Source organism: Gymnogyps californianus, chromosome 2 (assembly GCF_018139145.2).
Source record: "Gymnogyps californianus isolate 813 chromosome 2, ASM1813914v2, whole genome shotgun sequence".
Taxonomy (NCBI): domain Eukaryota; kingdom Metazoa; phylum Chordata; class Aves; order Accipitriformes; family Cathartidae; genus Gymnogyps; species Gymnogyps californianus.
In genome coordinates, this window is record NC_059472.1 from 165,405,630 (window position 1) to 165,428,367 (window position 22,738).

Here is a 22,738-nt window from a genome sequence, read left to right on the forward strand (position 1 = left end):
CAGCATTGTACAGGCTATTGAAAGATACTGATTTAAAAAAAAAAAAAAATTCCTTGGTCCGTTCATTATTTCTTCAACTCTCAGCCTCTCTTTTCATCTCTTGTGGGCTCAGGTACCCAGCTACCTTGGAATTTGACCAGTTCTCCTATTATTTTGGCTCAAATGAAGACAGGATTTTCATACTGCAGAGAATCTCCAGTACTCTGAGTCATCATATACACCTATAGAACATGTATAGAAATCACTAATGATTTACCTACACGAGACATCATCGCATAGCAACGTGGATTTTAAATATATTAAGTGCTACCTATTTTTCACAAACCCTGAAATAAAAATAGTCAACAGCACGTGCATTTGAATAATCTACATTGGAACGTCTCAAAAGTAACTCCTTCTTTGAAAGGGGGCAAGTCACTTCACTTCCAGGGCATAGTTTCTGAGATATGCTTGTGAGATTGGCAGATACGACACAGGACCTTTGGGAGGGGCAGGTGGAGGCCCCTCGGATGGCACTAGACCCTTATGGCCTGCCACAAAATTGATCCCTCGGTGTGCACTGGGAGGTGGGATTCATTTGTCCAGCTGGTGACATCTGCAATGCAGAGGTCTACGTCTGAGCAAGTCATCCAGATTTCCTTTTCAGCAATTAAGAGAAATACGCCATTTTAGGGTACAGTTCAATGTGTTTTCATTTAATTTTTTTTTTAACATCTTTAGGGTGAGAAAAATGTCTCACTATAATCATCCATTTCTCCTCTTTATCGACTATAAAGGAGACAGAAAAAGATGTCTCTGTTGCAGATGTCTGAATGTGGATGTCCTAGAGTGCCTCCTGAAGGAATCAGTACACAGACACCGTTGCCTGATACATTTAGATCTCCACTTAGGGCTCAATCTCATGGTCAAGCAAGTGAAGCTCAAATTACTGTGTGCTAGTTGACCCACAGCAATCCTACATATGTGGATTCCTAGCCTACAGCAAATGCTAGCGAATGTGATTTAAATTAACCCTTTTTTATTGTGGGTAAGCAAAGTCTAATTACCTCACTTGCTGCAGGCTAGCAGTGAGCACACAGACAGTTACCAAGGGTCAGCTGATGTGTGGTAACTTGTTGCACCGCAGAAAGTCGATCATGAGTTTAATTTGCTATAACTTCCACACACAGGCAAACTCTTAGACCTGGATTCTAATTCCTCCTGAAGCCTCAGGCAGTACAAAATTGACTAAAAGTTGTATTAAGGAGAGGGAGCAGTCACACCGATACCCCTCTCTGCTGGGAGGTGCTACAACATGGTGGGCATCAGTCTGTATTCCTCCAAAAACTTTCATTTTGCACAAACAAAGTACCTAACAGTGGTAACAATACAAAAACCTAAATTCCTGAATCTTTTTCCAGCTTAAAACATTAAGAGCTACTTGTCTCAAATAACAACAAATCTGTTTCACTAGAGGCAGCCAGCATCCCTTGTTAACAGAGCCGTGCCTAATAGAAAACAACAAAATGCATTTATTTCTTACAAATAAATTAAATTATAAATAAGTTAATAGTACTCTTGCTTCTGAGCCAGGAAACAACAAATAAAGGTCACCAAAGGTCCTTAGTCATAGGTACCGCGTCAGTCCAGCTAGGTCTAAGTCATAAACACAACCTCTTTGCTGTTAGAAGAGACATCTTTCAAGAGAGACACTGACCATTTTTCCCCTCCCATCCCATCTATGTTGTCTGCTGCCCAGGTAGAAGATAGACATGTTCAGCAGCAATCTCAGCATAAGAGGAGACCTGCTCACCTCACCAAGCCCAGGACAGAATACAGAAACCCTTGTTTCCCAGACCTCCAGTGGTCCATAGGGCACTCTTGAAATTACTTACTCAGCAGGGGACAAACTCCCAACCAGATACTTGGATTATATGAAGGGGTTTTTCAGTCTAGCAGTGAAATGGGAACCAGTGATGATTCACTGAAACCAGCCAAATTCAGCTCAGAGGTAGACCTGAAGTAGGGTGAAGTTGACAACTCCCCAACTGGCCAATTCCCTCAAGAGAAAGGATGGATTCTCCCTCTCTCTTGACAGCTTCAAGATCACAACCGAAAGCTCTTCCCAAAAATGCATTTCGGACCAACACAAGTTGTTTGGATAAGTAGGGGAAAATGTGGTGAAATCCTCACTGTCATCTTAAGAAATGAGCCCATAGAGCCTTACATCCCAGACCCACTTTCAAATGGGTCGAACTATAATCACTTGATGCTGAAGTTTCTCAGGATGGGACTCAGTTCACAAACTGAGACATATACACATAGATGTCTACATACAAAAATGTCCAATAGGGCTAATTCTGTCTTTACTGAATCCACCACACACAGAATATTTTGCAATTAAACCTTATCTATCCAGGACTGCAGGGGTCCCCAGTCACCTCTGGGACCAAGCTCTCAGTATTTATAAGAAAGCCCTGGAAACATGGACCAGTGTTATGCTAAAGAGCTGAGCTCACTACTCCCACCATTCTCTCTGAATTCCTAAGTAATGGATATGTGTGGATCGCACTGTACTGACAAATGAAAGAGTTTCTTAAAACCTAGGTGAAACACAATGCAAAGAGCAGGAAAGTGAAGGGAAAGGTGTTCAGGCATCATGGAGTTACAGGGAAGTAGATGAATGTTTCAACTAGAGAAAAATGAGGTCAATTTTGTTTAAATTTTGCAAAGCTGAAACTTTGCATTTACTTGGAAATTCAATTGTTACCACTTTTGCCATAACGGTAAGAATGGGATAATCATCGTAAAAAAAAAAAAAAATGCCATGGGACTTTGAAGGTCAGTGGAGAGCAGACCCGTGCTCTGCAAAGCCACATTAGTTGCAATGACATCTCTCATTTGCTCAGGATGTTCTGAGGAAATCTCCCTGTTTCCAGGTTGCCTCATCTGAATACACATCCACAAAAGCCTAATGAAATGCCGAGGTTTATGCTTATGAAATCAGTCTGGAGACAGAGACTTTCTCACTATAGAGGTTTGAAGCAAAGAAGGAAGCTTCCAGAGATTCATAGCTTGGTTAAAAACTTCCCTGGAGTCAAGGTTGCTATAGTGTTAGCACAATTAGACTTTGAAAAGACGTGTAGGTACTAGTAAACTTCTCAAGCCATAACACTGTGCAAGCAGCTTCCGTAGCTTCCTCAGCCACAATCACCTCATATTTCATCTCTGCACTGTAATACCGTTGGTGTGATATTTGTCAGCTGCGGTCCCCATCCTCTAGGCTATAGAGCTGTGCCAGTTCACACCGTTTCAGCTTTAAACAGGTTCTCAAGGCTGCAGGACTTCAACAGATTTGCAAAAAACTCTCGATTCACCAGGACTGAAATCTCATGCATGCTCATGGCAGAAACCAATGCTCACGCCAAAGCTGGTCACCTGGAATAGAGTTCGTCTCATCTCTCTGTAGCCACCTAAAAGTTAGGAATCCAGTTAATGATATCACCTAGGCCCCCTCTGTCCTCATAACAGAGAGATCAGGGCTTCAGAAGAGCAAGTTGCTCTGTCCTAACATAGGTGTCTAGGATAGGTGGGCTGAATTGCCTTCTGGGGAAGTTAGTCCCTACAAAAGGAGCCTACCTGAAAGCCATAAACTAGATGTTTAATTTTTAGATGGCAGAAGCTTGCTAAGATGAATCCTACCCTTCTCGTGAGCCATAGACACACACAAAAAATTCAACAGCGAGTTCAGAGGGAGAGGTTTTTAAATCCTCTTTCAGCATGGTTGGCACACACTGTTGGCAACTCAGCTTAATATTTCTCCAAAACATTGTCAAAGTTGTACTGAGCCATTGGCCGGTCACAAACCATCAGCTGCCCTCTGAAGGGTACAGTGATGAAAAATTGCTTCTATTTTCTCTACAAAGATGTTCGTGTCCCCATTGCAGCCATAAATGGATTGGCACTCTGCACACCAGGCTGGTAACAATGCTCCAGTCCTATAGCAAAATGTGAATTAGCAGACCTGAGGCCAGTAACCCTTTCCTAGAGTGACCAGAACCAGCTGCTACAGAAGAAAATGTAAGTACCCTGCACAGGACATTTGTGGAACATTGTTTCCTTGCATGAATCTTATTCTGGTCTTCAATAGCCAGGTGTCACGTTAAGCCCAGACATAAAAGCCCCAAAATAGTTGTTGTCATTAACTATGACGATCCTGAATATTTGTAATATCTCTGTAAATATTGCCTTGAAAAATTCTATTGAAAAATCCTCTTGAACCTTGTTAAGTTTTTGGCCTGATGAACATCCTGTTGTTCACCCCAAAGCTAAAAACTGGCAGATTCTGCTTCTACCTCAGGACAGAATATAAAACTCATTTTCCATGGGAAGGGAGGTCGTTTTCATTTCTTTCTGAGGCCTTTTTGGTATTTGGAGTAGACCTGCCTTCCCATTCAGTTTTCATTTTTTAATGGCAAGCTTTTTCTTTCTCCTGCAGTAACTCTGCAAAGCAGTATCTACTTCAATTTGTTTATACGCTTAAATTGGAAGAGTTGTGCTGTTTGCACCAGAGAGGATTTGGGTCTTTTACCTCTTATCTCCAGGCAAAATCACCAAGGAAGGTCAAGGACCTGACAAACACTTAGGCTGCTCATCAGCCGCTCTTAAAATAGGGATAAAAACCTTCCAGACACCAACTGGCATCACATCAATGACATTTGTTGGGTGTTCAGGCACTCAGTCATACCTCCGAACCTTAGCTGTCTAAAAGGTAGGTGTTTAGGCTGTTTCTAGAGTGGATGGAGAAAGATAGGCAACTCCAGACAGTGATTCATCACATCCACTAAAAAGATACCTATCTCAGGAAGGATGAATCTCCTTCAGAAGATGCCCATCTTTCTAGAGGGAGGTAAGATGATTAGCTCAGTTAAGCATTACATGGCTAAAATTAAGTGAGTGAATTCCATCCAGAGGTCTGTTAGGGGCGTGTGCTGTCACCCAATAGAGTACAGATACAACTCCTTGTATGCTTGGAAACAGAAGGTGCCCTCAAACTTTCTAAGAAAGCCCTGTTTTCAAAACAGAATTGTCCCCAGTTGGTGGAACACTTCCTCAAGGATGAATTGAATCTTCCCGATCTAACTTGAAAGGAGATGCCTCAAGATAGCTTGAGTCAGCCAGCCTTTGGGATCATCATGAGACAAGGTCCCACCTCATAATCAAGTGGGGGGTTTTTTGAGTGGAACATTGAGTCCAGTTCCTGGAACATTGACTCCAGTTCCTGGAACGTTTTAAAGGCATTTTCCCTTGTTCAGTCACTTGGGCTCATGCACAGTTATGCTCAGCCTTCTCCTAGGCAAAGTTGTCTATCTCTGCAACCCGGGAAGGCTCCCAGACCAGTATGCCAAGAAATGAAATCAAGGTCTTCTCTTCAGAGCTGCTGCCTTCCTTTGTGGCCATTTCCCAGGCCTATGGGAAGTGCATGAAAAAGCGCTGAGCACCCAATGACCTCAAGGCAACCTGCAAGCACTGCTCATCTCACAACCACACCACCTTTTCTCCGCATAGCTAAATAGCGTTTTATGTGCCTAACTTCATATCTCCACATGTTTAAACCTCTTCAGGGCTCGGGGGCTGGCTGTGAGAAACGGGGATATTAACATTATGTCAGTGCCCAGAAGGTCTCTGACTACGAGGCAGGCAAAGCTTGTGAGGCATCAGTAGACTATCTGCCCATGTTGGCTAAAGCTGGCCGCAAGGATCTCAGGTGGAACTGTTCTCTGCCAAAACAGTGCTGTGGAGTCAAGCTCAGCAAATAATTTCTGGCAAACCAAAAATGCACTAAAATAATTATAATTGGAAATGTAGAAATGGCAGATTTGGGGGTTTTGTAAAACAGAAGAGTTTGATTTTTTTTTTTTCAGGATGGATTCTCAAGGGTACTGAGGTTAAAGGCACAGACCCAAGTTACTGGGAGTCAAACCAGGGTGTGAGCCATGTGAACATCCATGTGAACGTTCTTACCCCCTGGTATATATGAACCATCTTGTATTTATTGCAGGGTAAGAGCATTCACACAGGCAGTTACCACAGAAAAACTGGCATCTTCTTAGTTCACACCCTAACTTACCTTGTGGTAATTTGTTCATGTGCCCATCCCCTAAGGTGCCATTCCCAAAGTGAAGTTAGAGGACGCAATGTCCCCTTTATACTCATAGTCAGCAGCTTAGTGGTTAGGGCACTTACCCATGGTATGGGAAAATAAGCTTCATAAGTTTCCTCTGCTTGATTTGAAGCAGGGTTTTGAACCCAAGTTTCTCAAATCTCGGTAGCACACCCTAGCCAACAGATTATGCTGTTCCACAGAACTACCAAATCAATTATTCACATTGATTGAGTCTTGGCCAACACTGGGGATTCAGCCAGAAACCTCTGGAGCTCAGAGCAGAAGCTCTCAACACCCATAGCATCTAAGACCTGGGAGCAGATCAGGATAGGTAGTATATGGACGGATTTTGCAAATGCTGAAGCCCATGAGGATACAAGCGAAAGTTCTGCAATTCTGCCTTTGCATGCCCCAAAACCCCATCCAGCTCCTAGCCAAGTTTTGCTGCATGTTGTCAGATATATACAAGCCTTAACTGGGTTCCTTCTCTCTCCTGCAATGGGATAGGAGATGGGACTGAGAGATATGCCTGTAATTTACATACATTATTACTGTATGTCCCTGATAGCATGTATAATAATGTGCTATGTATCAGCCCAACACAGGAAAGACTCTCCCTGCTCTCGGGCTTGATCTCAACCTGTGTGACCCAGCTTGGTGCCTGCGCATAGAAAATGAACAGAACTGCCCAGATATTTAAGGATAAACACAAGGCTAAGCAGCACTTTCCTGGCCCAGAATCAAAGTATGAAGCAACGTGCAGGATCAAGACCTAAAGGAGCTCAGAGTCTAAGACACGAGAAAAAGAGGTTGCTCCAAAGTCTGCTAAAGTCAAGGGAAGATTTCCCTTGAGTTCGACCTGTCTTTGGAGTAGAAGCTAAAGCTAAGGAGAGAGACATATGCATGTATTTGTCTATGCATATTCATACCTATACATAGGCATATGTATTATATATGTATATAACTATCTTCCTTCATAATAGGTATTTCTTTTCTCCAAAGAATCCTCAAAGTAGTCATTAACTGGACTCTTCTGGGAGGTGTCACTGGGAGCTGCTAACACTAGTCCACCAGGGAAGTGGGTGCATTTCTGCAGCTGTCTTGCTCCTGTGCTCACAAAACACGAGCTGGCCATTCTCACAAACCCTTCATCGCTCTCATTCACTCTGTCTTGTGACCCTCTGCCAAAATGCCTGCAATGCACAGTCAGGTGCCTCCCAGGTGAGGGAGATGTGGTATGTGTTGTCCTGGTATGGGAGACAAGCCGTGGCTGGGAAGCATGGACCTTCCAAGAATTGGAGCCCTCCACCTTCCTTGAACCTAACGAGAAGGTTCACTCACTTCATTTCTTCCTCAGTCATACAATGCAATACGTCTATCAAGAGATACATGGCATGGCCCACACCCCCCATGTTCTCCTTCCTCCCACAAATCACATAGTCAAAATGAGAAGGACGGGGGAAGAAACAGAAGATGAATGGATTAAAAAAAAAAAAAATAGAGCAAGGAATTATTCTGTGGGCACTGAAACTTGTGAGCACTGACTTCTCTGTCCTCTTGTCTGGATTTCTGATGTCCAGGGAACATTGTACACACACACGTACGCATGCACATACATGTGCAGGCTTACTCACGTGCACGCGTGTACACACACATATGCACACACACTGCAGCCTCTCCCTCTGGGAGGGCGCCGGTCACATCTCTCCTCTACTTAACTGCCCATTTTTGTGAGACTTGTGGGTATCCAACATCTTTGAGAACCTCTGCCAAACAAAGCTCATTGGGCCAATAGGTTCAAATGTCATTACGGGGACAAACAGACAGGCAGCAGGATTGCTTAAGCCTTGGTTCATGCAGAAACCAGCTGTAAGAGATGGAGTAGAGGAGCAATGTATCTGAGAGCCCTTCCATGAGCCCCTCCCTGCCTCCAGCCTGCCAGCCCCTCCGGGGCTATGAAGCACATGCCCTGAAGCACATCAGTCCCTTTGCACAAGCTCTCCCCTTACAAATACAGGTCTGCATTTTAAACCACTTTGGAAGGGCCTGAATTTCATGGAGAAGGGGGCCATCACTGGCTGAAAATTACACAAATTACACCTGAGGTGTCTCCATCTATTCTCTCCTAATATTAATAATAAAGTCTAACTTAGCATAGTAGTGCCTAAGGCTAAGTTCATGCCTAACTTAGCACCCCGACAGTTTTAATAGTAAAACCTATGTAGAGGCCTGAAATTTAGGCGGTTTAGAGGGATGTTCACATCGCTTCTGTCACTCTTCCATTGTATTGATGGAATATGACGACACCATATTCTTCTGGCATCGAAGAAAATCCCAGGCATCTTTCCTGACATCTTTAAGATCAAGGAAATTTAAGGTAAGCCAAACTCTTCCTCATTCACAGTAACAGGAACAGTCTGGGAATTTGAGGACTAGACAGCACAAGTGTGTGAATAAATTTGTACAGATCTTATCAGCGAGGTCAGCAGAACCATAAAAATCTCAGGCTCAGAAGAAGACAATATGAGTTGGTGACTCTTGCTGCAGTGATTTCAGAATCGTGATTGGCCTTGAGAGTGGTCTCTGTCACGGTACCTCCACTTGGCAACTCATTACTGGCTACAAAAATCAGTCCAAATGACTATTTCTTTGACGAGTGATGCTTCTGCAAGAACACTTTTCTTGAATCAGCTTTTGCGCTGTAGGCTAGCACCACAGAAAACCAAAAAGGACAAGACTTTTGCAGAAATACAAATTCCTTGTCCATGGGGTCCCACAGCTGTGGGCACGATGAACATAAGGATTTGGGCATGATGGAGTTAGAGCATTTGACCTAACCTTGTTCATCCAGAAGTCAGGCACCTAACTAGTCGTCATGTTTCTCCTGATCACCAACATAGAGAGATCGGCTGCTACAGAGAGAGTCATTGCATCCAAAGATTGACATCAAAGATAGGTCTGATGAATCACAGTGAGGAAGTGTCAGCCTTCATTCATTGACTAGAAAGGGAGCTTAGATGACTACCTCAGATGAGATGTCCAGCTCTGAGATGGAGTATGACAAATCCTGCTCAGCATGGCTGCAGTGCATAATCATTATGTATGTCTCTACAACAGAGTGAACAAACCTAAACTCTTCACTCATGGTCTCTGTCATACTGACTCACATGTGTCCAGCTGCCCTGGCTGTTATCCTCACCCTGGTGTTTTGGGTTTTTTTTGAAACAGTGAGTCAAAGGTAACTCCAGCACAGCTTTTCTTCCTGTACCTCAGGCTCTGCTCAGTGACCCCATACTGTACATTGAAGTGGGATGTGTGCAGCCTGCCTCTGCCAGAGACTGTAGGAAACTGTCTTGGTTTCCAGCTTTCTGATTCTCGTCTGTCCAGGTCACCAAGCTATTTGTTTAGGCTTGTGGAGAGCAGAGAAGGGATATGACCAGAGGTCCCATGTCCTAAGGATGTGCTTTCGCCCCTGAGTTACCTTTTTCCCCTGGTTTATCACAGAGTCTGCAATTCATTAGATAGCCAAGGTCTTGCATATTGCCCTACCCTTCTTGTACTAGAGATGGACAAAACTGGGCTCTTGCATGCAAGAATCCAAACAAGAGCCTGTATTGCCCTATTTCTGGAGCTTGTGTGCAGGACAGAATTTCTCAATTTATTCTATCTGAGTGCCAGTGTCAGAGGCGACAGCAGCCACCACTAGCATCACTGTTGGTGGCAGACACCACCACTGTATCTGTGGCTGTAAATATGTGCTAGACTGTATAACCCTTGAATTCGTTTCTGTACTACAGTTTGGAGACTCTTCCGGTAAACATGACAGTTTACTTGTAATTTTAGTGGAGCTGTTAGAAAGCTGTACTGACAACACACCGCCTTGTATTACGACTGAGCTTGAACCTTTCATTCACCAGGAGACTGAGACTATATATTGCGTCAGCAGGACAGATGGACTCAATGCTCGTTTCTATCACAGACTTCCCATATGCCTGTGGGCAAGTTGCACCAAGGATTTCAGTGGCCACTGAATTAGCATTTCCCTGTCTGATTCCCAATCTTCTGCTAATGTGTCTTATCTATTCTCTTTCAACTCAGTTGTTTGCCCCATCTGTCTGGACCGTATACTCTTTCAGGCAAAAAATAGTTCCCACTGTGCCCTTAGTCTTCTGTTGTACGTGACTTTTAGGTTTTGCAATCAATCCACTAATATCCATGACCCGTCCTGTTAGAAAAAGGCTGTGATCCAGTAGGCTCCTTCCTTATCCAGATGATATTCTGTTAGTAATGACTCAGTGCTAACTACTTCTTATATCCATTACTTCTTCACCATTCTGATTTAGGTATATTTAATCCAGCCTGGGGCACATGAGGATGGATGAGATGATTTCTGAATCGAATGATTTAATGATGGTAGAGGCTGTCATACCTATTATTGCAAACACACAGTGGGATGCGTCTCAACTAACCTAAGGTGTCTAATAGTTAGCTAAATCTGTGCTGCTTAACTTCTGTTCTCTCTATGGCATGTGAGGAGAAATAAGCACTTCAATAAAAGCAACAGAGCTAATCCACTTTTCCTCACGTTCAGAATGAGCTAAGGGTATTCATGGACCAGTCACTGCAATCCACTGACAAGGGGCAGCTCAATAAAATCAGTTAATTGATCAGGTTGCAGCAATGCAGTCAATAAGTCTAAGGCATAAAGCAAGAATTATGTGCCTAAATAGCCTTGCACTTCACTTCTTCTGTCCTTTTCCACTTATTGCTTTGTCTGAGCACTTCCACCAGCAAATCTTTCCAGATGGTGACCAAACCACACCTCTGCTAATGCTGCAGCAAAACAGCTCTCAGGCCCTGGAGATCAGGCTGCCACTTGCTTTCTCTGTAGATTTACGCTATTTGTAAATGGGAGCGTATCCATGCCTTGAAAAAAATCAGCACATGTTGTTCAAGCCAGCTGGTGAATGGGCTAGGCTGGACTGAGCTTCCCAGTCCCTGGATCCCTCACTGCCAGAAAATAGTAGACTATATCAACACACACTTCAAAACACCTTTAGTCCATCTTCGTAGCATCTACACATCTTCAGAAGGGTACTGTTCTCAGAGCCTTCAGGACAGCTCTCCAATACCATTACAAAGCCAGTCCACAAGGAGAGGCAGCAATCCTTTGGTATGCAGGATCAAATGAGGTACCCAGCTCTTCTGGTCTGGATCGGTAAGGCAAATTATTTCACGACAAATGCACCTGGACTGCTCTTCCCATAGAAGAATGTGCAAGAAATTGACACTTCATAAGAATTCCCTTCAAACAGCATTCTGAGATATGGGATTTTTGCTCAGCTCTTCTGTACATATGTGGATTGCAACAGCAGGACTTCAAGTGATGGGTTTTTAAAGGTAATTCGGTTGCTAAAGATGTAAAGCAATGCCCACCAGGATTTTCAAAAGGGTCTTCCAATGGAAGTATCCTCTTTCAGTATTCTACATGTCTACATGTCTAGGTAGATCATAAAATGCCTAGATGCTCCTAGCCTTTAGGAGTATATTCAAAGCAAAAAAAAAAAAAAGTTGGATTCATCTGTCTAAAAAGAGATATCTTTGTCTGACCTAGTCACGCAGAATCCTCTTGCAGGCAACGGTGAGAAAACTGGCACAGCTGGGATGTGATTCATCTCATCCGAAAGTAAATGTCTAACATACATCAGATGAGTTGCATCTTATTTCTCGCCAATAACTCTAAAGGAAACTTGGCTAGAGACTGCTAAAACTGCAAGATGATTCTCCCTCCAGAAGGGACAGGAATCAAACCTGGATCTCCCAAAAGCCAGCATTAACCAGATCTTTATGCCTCTAAAGGAACTGTGGGTCTCCCAGTAAATTCTACAAATCTTATCTGATGCCCAGTGGTGTTTCCCCAGTCTTCACTGGGCTTTGGATGGGGTCCTACCTGTACAGCAAGAGCTTAGACTGTCCCATTTCTTCCCGGCTACTGTAGGCTCGTAAAAAAATGGAAAGGCTCCCTTAAGTGTGTCCCTCAGCCTGCAAAGGATTTAGAGTTGCTTTCTGTCATGTCACACAACACTGTCTAGCAACAGGCTCTATTGTTGTTCTTCTGGGGGCAGAGGGACAAACTGAATGGTAGGCTTGGCAACTGTTCAAGGGGTTTCATTCCTGCCTTCCCACCCCTTAGCAAATATCTCTATTAGACAAGGTGCACCCTTTTGGAAGCAGAAGAAACTCCTGCTCTGCTCAGTGCTGTTTGGCTTCGTTTCACAGGCTTGGCTATAGCAGAGATGGGCTCTGCCTTTTCTCGCTGCTCCGTCCCACAATGTGAATTCTGTTGAATAACAGCGACTTCCTTGGAAACCTGACTGTGCATAACCTCTGCCGTAAAACCGCATCTTGCAACAGACATGTAGAGGAAATATGAACCTGGAAAGTGAAATTAAGAGCTATAGACTGGGAAAAGAGAAAAGGTTTGGATTTCAGAGAACTGAAAGTAAAACGAAGTCAGAGGAATTCTCTGAAATGCAGATACAACTCTTGCATTAATAAGAGTGACCGTGTATTCTGCTGAGATAACTGTCATGATAAGGAAGCAAGAAAGCCATTTTATATCTTTTTGTAAAGTTTTGAGATAAAGTTCTATTACAAGCTTGAGCCAATGACTTGTGGATGGGGTTGGAGGATGGTGGGAGACTCTGGATATGTTTGAGGATAAGGAGCATGAGGAAGACGCATTTGTGCTTCGGAGTGTGCTGGATTAGAGGCAGGATTAAATATGTTACAGAGAAAGCTTCAAAACACTCAAGCTGCTTAGGCTTTCAGCAGCTATGCTGAGACATGACAAAATATAAAATGGTGTGAATTTGCTGAGGAGAGGGGTGGCCTAGAGGTTTTTAGTACCAGCCTGGGTGGCATGCACGTCCCTGCAATAGCATACAATGGCTGCACCCGTTCCAATACACCAATGAGCACTGTGCACTAAAAAGCTTATTAAAATACAGGAAAACGATGGAGAAAAAGTCCATGACTTGATTTTAGCCATGTGAAATTATGCCAGGCAATGGGAATTAAAGCTCATATTTTCACAGCTAGGAAATAGGCAAATGAGCAAACTCTCAAAGAGGACTCCCTGTCTTGGGTATAATCTGACTAAACCTGGATGACAGTGGTGGAGATATCTCTGAACTGGTTGCCTCAGCTCCTCCATAGTCGCAGAGGATTTAACTAGTCAAGCTCAGTGGAACGACTGAGACATGAATTGCACCATAAGAAAGTGCCCACTTCGCCCCATCAATGAAAGGAGACAAGAGCACCTGGCTTGGATGGAGACATCAAAATTGCAGACACATAATGGGTAAAATGAATTCCACCCCAAGGCTTTGCTCAACTGCCTGCAGATAGGCATCAAGTGCCACTGAGATGCTCTAGAGTTTTCTTGACTGGCCTCCATCTGCTGCTGAGAAAGGAGTGTGTCATCAGTGGATTGTATACAAACCCTGCCAGGCCTCTGAGGACAACCAGAATGCCATTGGGCATCTTAACTGGAAGTAGAACCTATGCATGGGCATCTGATAGGAACCCAGGCATCTTCTTTTTTGGACTAGATGTCTTTCCTGGAAGACATACTTAAACTGACCACTAGGATTGATGCATGGTGACCAGGAGAGTTTCCATAATCTGTGACAGACGTGAGGCCAGGCCAGAAATGTGAGCGTCTACCATGATCTGAGCTCAAGGAACCCCTGAGGCACTCTTTGAGCCTTCTAGGAAAACCTGCTCCAACACACTTTAAGCCTACAGAGCCCCCAGAGAAGAGGAGAAATGACCATCCCAGACACCTGGGATGTCTTGTGAGGTCTGTGATGTGAGAAGGGAACCAGTCCACGTGCTATGACGTGACCTTGTTGATGAATCCTGAGAGTGTGCAAAGGTGCAATAAGAGAAAAGCATTTCACACCAATAGAGTGTGGAGGAATATCCATGTTGGAAAAGAGTAACAGCATCCCTGCTAAGAACTGTCACTATACCAATATAAAGCATAACTGGCTATTATTTACACCAGAACAGAAACTGTGATGAGGAGACCAAAGGCACCTTGAACTCCTTTGATGGCCCAGGCTCTACAAATGCAAAGCGTTCTCTGGGTGTCAGCAACATCCCAGTGGGAAGGGGACTGTGAATATGCAGGTGACAAACAAGGAAAAGAGACAAACAACACCTTTGTGATGCATAACGCTCTCCCCCAGTTTACAGGCTGTTTTTAAAAGCAGTGCCCTATGTTAGGAGTTCAGAATAAGGGAGTTAATGTGTCGGTTCTTCTTCCCTTTCCTTGTTTTTTGCAAGCACCAGTAGAGTTTGGAGTGAACTGATGAACTGATGAATTTTTACATGTTGTGCTAAGATGATAACAGGACTTAAAGCAAACCTTGTCGCTTTTAAAGGGACAGGAGGGGTGAAAAGCATTACGAGTGGCCCAGGCTAGATGGAAACAGTTGGCATAGACAGTGTCAGGAGTGGCTTTTCTGCAAGACCAACCCTGGGCCTGATCCAGCAAAGCCCTGGTGGCTACATCATGGAAGGGCTCCTGCCCTTAGAGACTCTCCTGAGCATTCATCTTCTTTCAGTATTAAGCCCCACTGAACTGTCTTGGCTCTTACGGACCCTGGGTCTTCATCTGGCTCTCGGTGGTGCCAGCAAAACAGAGATGGGTTTAGTGAGACAGGATGGGAACAGCTCTTGCTGCAGCCACGGGGCTGTGCCCCATCCAGCCTTAGCTGAGCATGCAGACAAGACATAAGTGCTCTGGTCAATACTTCTCCCCCTGCTATTTCCCCTTCCTTTCCACTATATTTCAAAGGTTTTAACTGGCACCACCACCCCAGCACCTGCCACCACCTGGCTGGGCAGAAAGCACCAAATTCCACATCACCAGAAGAGAGTGGGTACCTATTTTGAGCCTAGAAAGCCCTTCTCCTTCTTTGCGGCAATGGTCTCCAGATCTCCTCCACGCTCCGCCTCCCCTCTTCCCAGCTGCACTCTTTGGCCCCACAGGGTTTCCTTTGGGATCCAAAGCAAGATCATGAGTCCAGTCCTGCTCCGGGAAGGAAATTTCAACATGGATGTTGGTGGGAGTAGGACCGGTCCTTCCCTGCTCGCAGGAGGCCCTGGGGATCAGACTGCTTGCTCAGTGCACAGCCAACTGCATTCACCGCACTGCATACAACTCAGCTGTCCAAATGGAGCATCCATGACTCAGAGCCCAGAGGATTCCCCCTGTGACACACTTGTGCAATGCTTGTTAAGTGCTGTCATTATGCCCAATAAAGCCCTTTGAGATGTGGCCGGGCTATTTGAATCATGCACTCGAGGAACGCAAGCACAAATGCTGAGCAAGGGGGAAGCGGGCGCATCAACCCATGGTCGCCCCATTGGGCTTTTCTTGCGCTTCCATACACGCAAAGCAAAACCATCTGCTCCTCGCGAGATCTGGCACAGAACAGCCTCCTTCCCCTGCTGCTTTGCACCCATGCTAAGCACTAGCGATGCGGGAAGAGGTGCAGAGACCGGCAGTCCCTGTCTGGAAAAGCAGCAGCATTGCTATAGGACTGGAGTTGAGTCGGTTCATCCCAGTTGCAGGAAGCGGGATGCAAGCAGGAAAGGGATCTCATAGATCTGGGATGGAGACACCAGTGAGTCAGCCTCCTTTCCTCTGGTACAATCAGCAATCCTTGATTTTTCTTTCCTAGGAGAGACCACAGACTCACAGCAAAAGTCAAGGCTCCTCCAGCCTGACCCTTTAGAGGGAACAGTCAAAAAGTCTTGTTTTGGCCAACAGAAAGCAGGGCTATGGCCATCCCCCTGTTCCCACTACTCTACCTACAGCAGGCCTAGCCACAGAGCTGAGTCTGGGAAAAGAAATGCCACGTGCACAAGTGAAATGGCTCATCTAGGTGGCACAAGAGCTCAGAGGGGAGAACAGGACCCACCTATCTCATTAATGTCTACTGCCCCTGAAGCAGACACTTCTTTACCCTGCCCTGGTGCTGTGCACTGCAATAGCACCCAAGGACATGGGGCCTATGCAGAAAGGTCTTTAGAAAGAAGAAAAGACCTGCCTTCCCTCGGTGAACTGGACAACCAGGTATCTCGGTGCTACACCCAGCCCTGCTGCAGGCTCATTGCAAGGTCCGGGGCAGGGCCTTTAAATTCTTCTGCCTCTGCTTACCCGCCTGCAAAATAGGAATTAAAAAACATCCTCCGCCTTCCTGGGCACATGTCAGAGCTTAAGCCATGTTAGTAGGTGCTCAGAGGTTTTCAGATGAGAAGTCTTAGAGGTGTTCAAATGTCTGTAAAGGACATATTTTGCCTCTGGGGCTACCTGAAAAGGGCTGGGGAGCAAAATGATTCACTTTTTCTTATCTTAGTCAGGAAAGGCTTGCTTGTTTGAAGCAATGCCTTCATTCAATGCTTTCAATATCAAGTTGCTGGTTTTCAGGTTAACTTATCTAATAAAGTCCTCTTCAAATTGAAAGGAAAAAAAGGAATGAATATGTAGCAGGACAATACAATTTAATAAAATAAGTCTAAAATCTGAGTAGGTGAGGGCTCTTCTTTAGCACACACTGTGCTCTCTGGGAGAGTCCCAGCCTTCCCTGTGTTTGAAACAGGGGCTTCTTGCTAAGACCTTGCAAAATTTTCAGTTCCTGCCGTGAGAAAGGCTTCTTGTGTGATCTTGGTCCGGTCATTTAATCTCACCAGCACAGCTCCTCCATGCCTGGACTATGCCAGGAGCAACATAAATACCATTCAAGTCTGTTTCTCTGGTCCCACCACGAAAAAATGGAGATGGGAAAATACTTCCCTTACTCTTTGCACACTATACCCTATGCATGAACCAGGCAAGGGCTGTTTCTTACCACATCTTACACCTTATCTACACAGCAAGATCCCCTCAACCCAGTTGCCCTCTCTCCCCATTGCTGCTCGGGTGCAAATCACCCATGCTGTGCTCCAGAAAATTCAAGCTGGTGGGCGAGTTGATATCCGAGAATAGGCTAAAACATCATTTCATGATTATACGCTGCCTGGCAAAACAGGGCCGTGTAAGATACTGTTGTAACATAGATAGATGTACATAAAGACAATTCCCAAGCCTTGGGGCAAGGGTGGGAGAGGGCTGCACGTACAGGGATTGCACCGCGTACAGCTGAAATGCAGCCACCTCTGCAGAGGAGCACGACAGCTGTTTAACATCGCACCGCAACCCGCTGCAATAGCAGAGGCAACGAGGATGAATGCCATCGCCTCGGAAATGTCAAAATCCTCAACGCCGGCTAATTGAGCAGAGGAGAAGTGGGTAGATGCAATTCATATTTCCGAGCTCTAGAGATTGTTTTAGGAGCTCTGGTGCCAACTCATATGGCTCACGCTGTCCCTTGGGTGACCTTCCATGGCTCTGCCTCCCTCCTGGCTAACAAGGGATGATCATCTCTCACTTAACACGGTTGCCGTCTGCCAAACCTAAGCTTTGCTTTCTCAAGTGCGGAGCCTGCCAAGACTCAGCTTGGTTCTCCAGGATTTGCCACAAAAGGAGAATCAGGTTTCTCATGGGATCCAGAACCCGGCCTGGCTTTCACCCACCCCAGTGTAAATTGGGGGCTGTTCCACCCACCTTGAGGGGGACAGATCTGAGGAGAGACCTGAACCAGAGCACAAGCCAGAACTTCATCCATGCACTGCTCTTATTGCGGTGATGCCATCAAACTCTGACAGGGACATGTTCAGGTGTTGCACCTGCGTATTGCTGGAGTAATGCCACCGGGTTACTTGTCTTTCTGTTGGCAAGGCTCCCTCCCACCCTGCTCCCATGCACTTACATTTCCTGAATTGCAAAAAATAGAGATGGAAAGATCTGTTAGATCACTTTCTCCAAGCCTCATGGGCTGTGAAGTGGCAACTGCAGGACATCACAGGCTTTGGCCAACTTCATCCTACATGGATGAGTAAACCATAGAGCTTCTGTGACCAGCCTTGGGGAGTAAGCCAATAAGAAGCCAAGAGCAAACACAGGTCACAGCCAGGAAAATATTCCTAACACACATCCTTCACATCCACTTTCCAAATACCAGCCTGTCATCTCAAGTAACACTGCATTCACCCTGCCGCTAGTGGTTACGGCTCATCTCCTTGCCCAGTTTGTTACAGGGCCGATCTCATCCCACCCCACTTAGGATGTGATACAGGCGTTGCAGAGAGCAGCAGATGAGACAGGAGCTCCCTCACGGCCAACGGGACAGAGGAAGGGGGACACACCGCTGCCCAAAGTGATGCCACCACACAAAGTGCCAGCTGGTCCCTATCTCCTCCCATGAGATGTCCTCCTCCAGCCCCTCTCCAGGCACATGCTTTAACTATCTGCATCCCTCAAGATGCAGCAAGCTGCCCCGCACCCCAGGAAGAAGGACATTTGAGATGCCAGCTGGCAGGTTTCTCCCATGGTGAAGAGGTCTGCCTGTACTTCTAATTCAGCCCAGAGATCCTCTCCCATGATCATCTCCCCTAGTACCAGCCTCCTGGGCTACAGGAGGTTAAGATCCCCAGCGCTGAAGCTCTGTGTTAGTTTTTATTGCCATTTTTTTTTTCCCTCCTGAACGAAACCCTTCTCCCTTCTGAATCATTTCTGCACTCTGGCTGTCCTCAGACCGAGTCAGGCCTCATGCCACTGACTAAAAAATAAAATAAAATGCTTTTTCCATTCCACGTGCAGTCAGCCAGTCAGCCAAGGCAGTGCAAGTTAGCTGGGAAAAGTTTTAATTTTGTTCGTGCTGCTACTGTGACTCCGCATGGACCTCAGATTCCCCCAGGACAGGGGACAGGTTACATCTAATCCTCCCCCACCCATGAATTCTGCTTCTGAATTTCCTGAGTCTTCCTTCACTCAGTCCGATCCCTCTTCTTTTTTTTAAAAACAAACCAAAAAATGAACAGCACTAACATTTGAAAAAAAAACCCACCCACATTTTTGCTCTTAATCTGGCTCCCTGGGTGTGGAAGAGCCTGTGGCTGCTACCAGTAGCTCCTTTAGGTTGAACAGCGCAATGCTGCGCTGCGTTGGAGAAGGTCCCGTGGGGTTACTGTGCCACAACAAATCGCGCCAGCATGTCCCTAAAAACTTGCCACATCAGTCCCAATGGGAACCAGTGCCCTCTTCTTTTATTATTTTTAAACCATTATTTTTAAAGCCTATTTCATCCCTCTCTGTAAATACGTTATTTGGGAATTTTCTGTTTTTCAGAAGCTCCCGTAGCTTTCCCCCCCATCGTTGCTGAAAGGACATGGACGGAGCATGAGAGCATCACTGCTCCGGGGGATCTTTTCCCTTTTGCTCCACTGAACTTTTTCCGAAGGTACCACGCAACTGGCTCTGTGCGGAGCCCACTCAGCGCTGCATGGCCTGATTTTAAACAGGTGCCCCTATGCCATGATGGGAACAGCAATTGGAACAGCTCAGCCAAGTAAGGAGCTCTGCTTAGAGATAGACAGAAATCACAGTAACAGACACATGCCCACTTGCTCCCCCTGACAAATACCCACTTGATATTTCCCCGAATTTCTTTCCTTTGGGAGAATAAACCAAAACCTACAGGAAAATATCGTTTCGCAGTCCCTGCTTTTGCTCAAATTATCTTGAAGTTGAAAGCAGTGTAAGTGTCCATAGCTCTGTGTGCTTTAGGACAAGTTTACGCTTTAATTAGAAACTATTATTTGGGGGGGGACATGCAATTTGGGCATGATAAATTACAGGTTTCCCGCTGTAAGCGGTCAAGTTGCTATGAGCTAATATAGGGGAGGCTTTCAACAGGGATGGTTGAGATGAGATGTTTGTTGCTTGCACTACCAGACTAAAAAATTCCTGACCCTCTCTGCAGTCCTTTCAAAAAAGAAAAACAACAAAAAAAAACCCAAAGAAAGAAAAGAACAAGATTAAATTAAAATAAAATAAAGAGGCACGATCGAGTTGCTAAATCAGCTGGTTTGGAAGCAGGCTGGCGTTGACCAGGAGAAAAGAAACGGCACTCCCGATACTGAGATGTGCACGGGTGCGTCCGGGGGACCCCTGTGCCACCCTCCAGCCCTCCACTCGCCCGTCTCCAGGGTTATTCCCCAGCTCCGGCCATGGGGATGGCCATGGGTTTATAACTTGCTTTAGGATAAATAAAGAGGGAAAGGGGTGGGGGGGTGTGTGTGAGGGGGAATTTAGGCAGCCAATGTAACAGCACCCGGCCTCTCCTCCGACTCCCCCACCCCAATCAAAACCTCCTTTGCATTTCCATGGCCTAAGGGGGCTTGCTCTCTTTGCGAAAGAAACGTCTAAAACCGCTGGTTGGCACCGGGGAAGGATGGAAGGCGGGGGGGGGAAAAAACCAAACCCAAACGAAACGCAGAGTCGCCCCTGCGGTCCCCCTGCACACACCTGATGCCCCGGCTTGGCAAGAGACCTCCTGCCCTTCTCTCCACCGCCTCCTTCCCTGCCTTTCCCCCCCTTCCCACCCCGACAGCCGCCTCTCCCGCACCTCCGGGAGGCGGGAGCGGGGAGCGGGGCTGCGGGCTCGCCGCGGCGGGGACGGGGGGACGGGGACGCGGCCGCTCCGCTCTGCCCTCCTCTCCCCTCGGTGGGTGACAAGGGAATATTTATGTTGGTATTAGAGGAATGCGTTTCCTTCTCCAATCAGGAATGCAACCAGAGTTTCTAATTATAAGTTAGATGGTGGCTGGGAATAAAAGATTGCTTTTTAATGACTCCCGTCCAGGTGCTCTTGCTGCCTGTCTTCCCAAGAACACATTTGCATTTTATTGCTTTTCTCCCATCCCAACGAATTCCCTGCTTTCAGACATACCTGAAATAGTTGGAGAGGCTGCCTTCAACACCCTCACCTCTGCACCGCCGGGCAGCGCGGCCGCGGGCGGGAGGTACCGCACCCGCGGCCCCTGTTCGCCTCCGCCCGCCGCGGACCGCACCTGAACCCCGCTAACGCCCCTCGTCCCACGGTGGGGGGGGGAGGCAGAGATTAAATGCACTTTAAAAAAAATTAATTATAATTATTAACGATTAGCATTGCTTTTGGACGTTTCTGAGTTATTTACAGAGCCACCCCGGGTACAGAGCAGCCCCTGCTCCGCGCTTGGGCCGCGCAACCCGGCTGCCCCTCCGCGGGGCGCGGGGCTGGCAGCTCCCTACCCGGGCAGCTCCGCACCCGCGGAGCCGGCGGCAAAGCGCGGAGCCCCACCGGCTTGCCTGCGCCTCCGTGCACCCGCGCAACCCTGCGCGGCTCTGCTCCGCGCTTCCTACGCGCTCGCCCGCGAGCTGCCTGCAGAGCAGGAGCCTTCCTGCGCTAGGGCTTCCCTGAGCCCAATTACCTCCGCGGGGTAATTAGAGCAGATCTTGCAGTTACATGCCTTGCCCAGCACCATTTGCTTTTTGTGGGGGAGAGAGAGAGAGAGAAAAGCCTCTTAAAGGCGTAGGGTGCAAAGCGCGGAGGGGAAAGGAAAGAAGAAGGAGAAGGAAAAAAAAAAAAAAAGAGCTGCAACGCGGCCAAAAAAGTGCGTTATCCCCGGGGAAGGGGGGTGCGCAGGTCCCCGCCGATCTTGCGCGGGGCAGCTCCGCGGCAGCGCCGGGCACATCTCCCCCAGCCCCGGCTCCGCTCCCTGCTCTGCCTTTCCATAACGAGCCCAGGTTGTTCAGCCTCCTCTCACCTCCTTTCTCTCTTCTTCCCCCCCCCCCCCCCCCTTTTCTTTTTCTTTCCCCCTAAATATTCCTTAAAGCGAAGGGGAAAAAAAAAAAAAAAAGTTTTCATCCTTTCCCCCCCCTTCCTTCCACCTGACTAGCTCGAAATCACCTTGAAACGCTCATGTCAACTTGTATCATTATCTCTTTAATTCAGGCAGCGCCTTTTGTTCTTCACAGGAGAGGATCAAAGCACTTAAAAAAAAAAATAACTTTCCGATCGCTCTCGCTCGCTCTCTCTCTTTTACAGTAGGAGAAGGAGAGATCAGGTATAACCCAGTCAAAATAAACAAAGTGAATGCATAAATAAAAGAGGTGAAATGCAGGTTCTAAGAACTTGCTGGCGCTGGAACAATCCCACCTCTTTAGCTGAGTGGCAACGAAAGGAGAATTTCAAGTCATCTTAAGCACAGGGGTTGCAGAGAAAACAGAGGAGGGGAAAAAATAAATGAAAATGAGAGAAAAAAAAAAAAAGAAGAAGAATAAAACTTACCACCAGATTGGGTAACTTGACAGAGCCTGACTCAACCCACAAAGAAACAGGAAATATCCAAAAGAGGCCATTGATGAAAAGTTGTCTTTCTTTTTTTTTTTTTTTTTTAACCAGAGTTGCCAAAAACCTTCCTTTCTTCTGAGGCAGGATGATTATTTTAATAATAATAATAACAATAATTTAAAAAAAAAAAGTCAAATGAAGTGAACTCAACCCGACCAGGTAAATCCTCTCTTGCTTCCTCTACTACTCTCAAGGAAAAAAAAAATCTCAGAGAGGTAAAAAACTCTTCTCTCAGCCAAGACAC

General features: G+C 46.2%; 1 protein-coding gene across 1 annotated transcript in view; it reads right to left on the reverse strand.

The window, feature by feature from the left end:
- WNT3A (Wnt family member 3A) overlaps positions 1 to 22,502 on the reverse strand; it is an 86,786-nt gene extending 64,284 nt beyond the window's left edge. The window contains exon 1 of the mRNA XM_050891848.1: positions 22,432 to 22,502. Coding sequence (XP_050747805.1) covers positions 22,432 to 22,502 — 71 coding nt within the window. The remainder of the gene's footprint in view (positions 1 to 22,431) is intronic.
- Between the last annotated feature and the right edge of the window lie 236 nt (positions 22,503 to 22,738).